This window comes from Leptomonas pyrrhocoris (assembly GCF_001293395.1).
Source record: "Leptomonas pyrrhocoris isolate H10 chromosome Unknown, whole genome shotgun sequence".
NCBI lineage: Eukaryota > Euglenozoa > Kinetoplastea > Trypanosomatida > Trypanosomatidae > Leptomonas > Leptomonas pyrrhocoris.
In genome coordinates, this window is record NW_015438401.1 from 8,259 (window position 1) to 9,801 (window position 1,543).

The 1,543-nt window shown below is 59.9% G+C and overlaps 1 protein-coding gene across 1 annotated transcript in view; it reads right to left on the minus strand.

Annotated features, from left to right (window-relative positions):
* Positions 1-1,522, minus strand: part of ABB37_10126 (putative receptor-type adenylate cyclase) — a gene marked incomplete at both ends in the record, with an annotated part of 1,671 nt that extends 149 nt beyond the window's left edge. The window contains one exon of the mRNA XM_015809885.1: positions 1-1,522. This exon is cut by the window's left edge and continues 149 nt beyond it. Coding sequence (XP_015651535.1) covers positions 1-1,522 — 1,522 coding nt within the window.
* Between the last annotated feature and the right edge of the window lie 21 nt (positions 1,523-1,543).

The window sequence follows — 1,543 nt, forward strand, 5'->3', positions numbered from 1 at the left end:
AAAAAGGAGACAAGACCGAAGCATACCAACGGCTGAAATACTTGATGTCATAAACGATGATCGCGGACGGGTTGTTGGCGAGGAAAGCCGCGATGGTCGATGGATCGTCGTCGGTGAAGCCGGCGAAGAAGTTAACGGCGGTGGTGGAAAAGGCGCTGGTCGCGTCATCGTCCATCGCCACGCTGGTGATGGTCGGGTCGCTGTAGCCAAACGTGTCGGCGGTCTTGCTCAGCACATCCGCCAACTGCGACGCGACCTCGGCGTCATAGCCGTGCAGCACAACGTGCAGCTCCGCCGCCACACCCGTCACCGCAGCGATGGTGGGAAGATTGGAGTACAGTATGTATATCTCCTGCGCCGTGTTCGGCATCAAGCCAATAAAGCTCCTCCTCGAAGTAGTCCGGTGCCCGTTCGCGAAGACAGCCGCGACGACGAGCAAATCGCCGACGTCAAGATCGTCCGCCACTGGGCCCATCAGCACGTCCACGGTGTGCTCGCTCACCTCCGTATCCAGCACCGCCTGCTGCGTCGTTGTCGAAGCATTCAAGACGGCCATATTCAGCGAGATCTCCGTCGTGTTCAGGAATTCCGCTGTTAGGGGGACGATGGTGCTGATACGGCCCCCAGGGTCCACAACCTCCCCGTGATCGGTCAAGGCAAAAGTCACCACACTCAGCGGTTTGGGCAGCTCAACATCCGCGGAATAGCACAACGCCTGCGAGTAGGTGAAGACGGTGTCCTCCAAGACAGTCCAGACAGACTCGTTGACGAGACGTGCGAGCAAGGCGGCGTGGCCGCCCTGGTTGCAGTTGCACATCGCACCCATCTTAGCTGCAAAGGGATCGCAGGTGCCGCCGTAGTCGCCGAAGACGGCGTCGCCTCCGATGACGAAGCGGTTCTGGTCAAACAGCCCGGTCTGGTAGGTGGCACGGTCCGCAATCCAGTCGACCCGTTCAAGCGTGCGCTGGATCACCTTGCCAGCCATCCACCCCGCAACCATCAGCTGATCGGGAACGGCATCACCAGCAAAGAAGGCTTTGGCCGCGCGCAGCAGATCCGCGGAGCTGCTCAGTGCGTCCGAGGAGCTCGAACCGTTCAGCAGCCTGTAGAAACTCTGACGAGAGCGCACGATGTAGTTGGTCATTTCCTTTTGAAAGAGAGCCATGTGGGTGATATTGGTGTTGTAGTCCGTCGGTGAGCGCGAGGTGGCACTGGTGAAGATCTGGTAGTCGTGCTTCGTGGGGACGTTTCCAGCGGTTACGCTGGTATAGGCTTCGTGCAGCGTCTTCTGTAGGCCAAAGCAGCCCATGATGGCTGCCGATGACGTACGCGGGTCCAGCATGAGCGCTCGCGCAAACTCATACGTCTGCAGTCCGGGCGTGCCCCACACAATCACCACCTGCGGATGTGTGTCCGCCATGGCGTCAAAAGCGGCGGGGTCCACGGCGGAGTCCTCCGCAGAGTACTCCACGGAGTAGACGACGGCCGGGTCACGCTCAAGGTAGCTCAACATCTCCTGCATCTCGTGATACTCCGCGTAGCC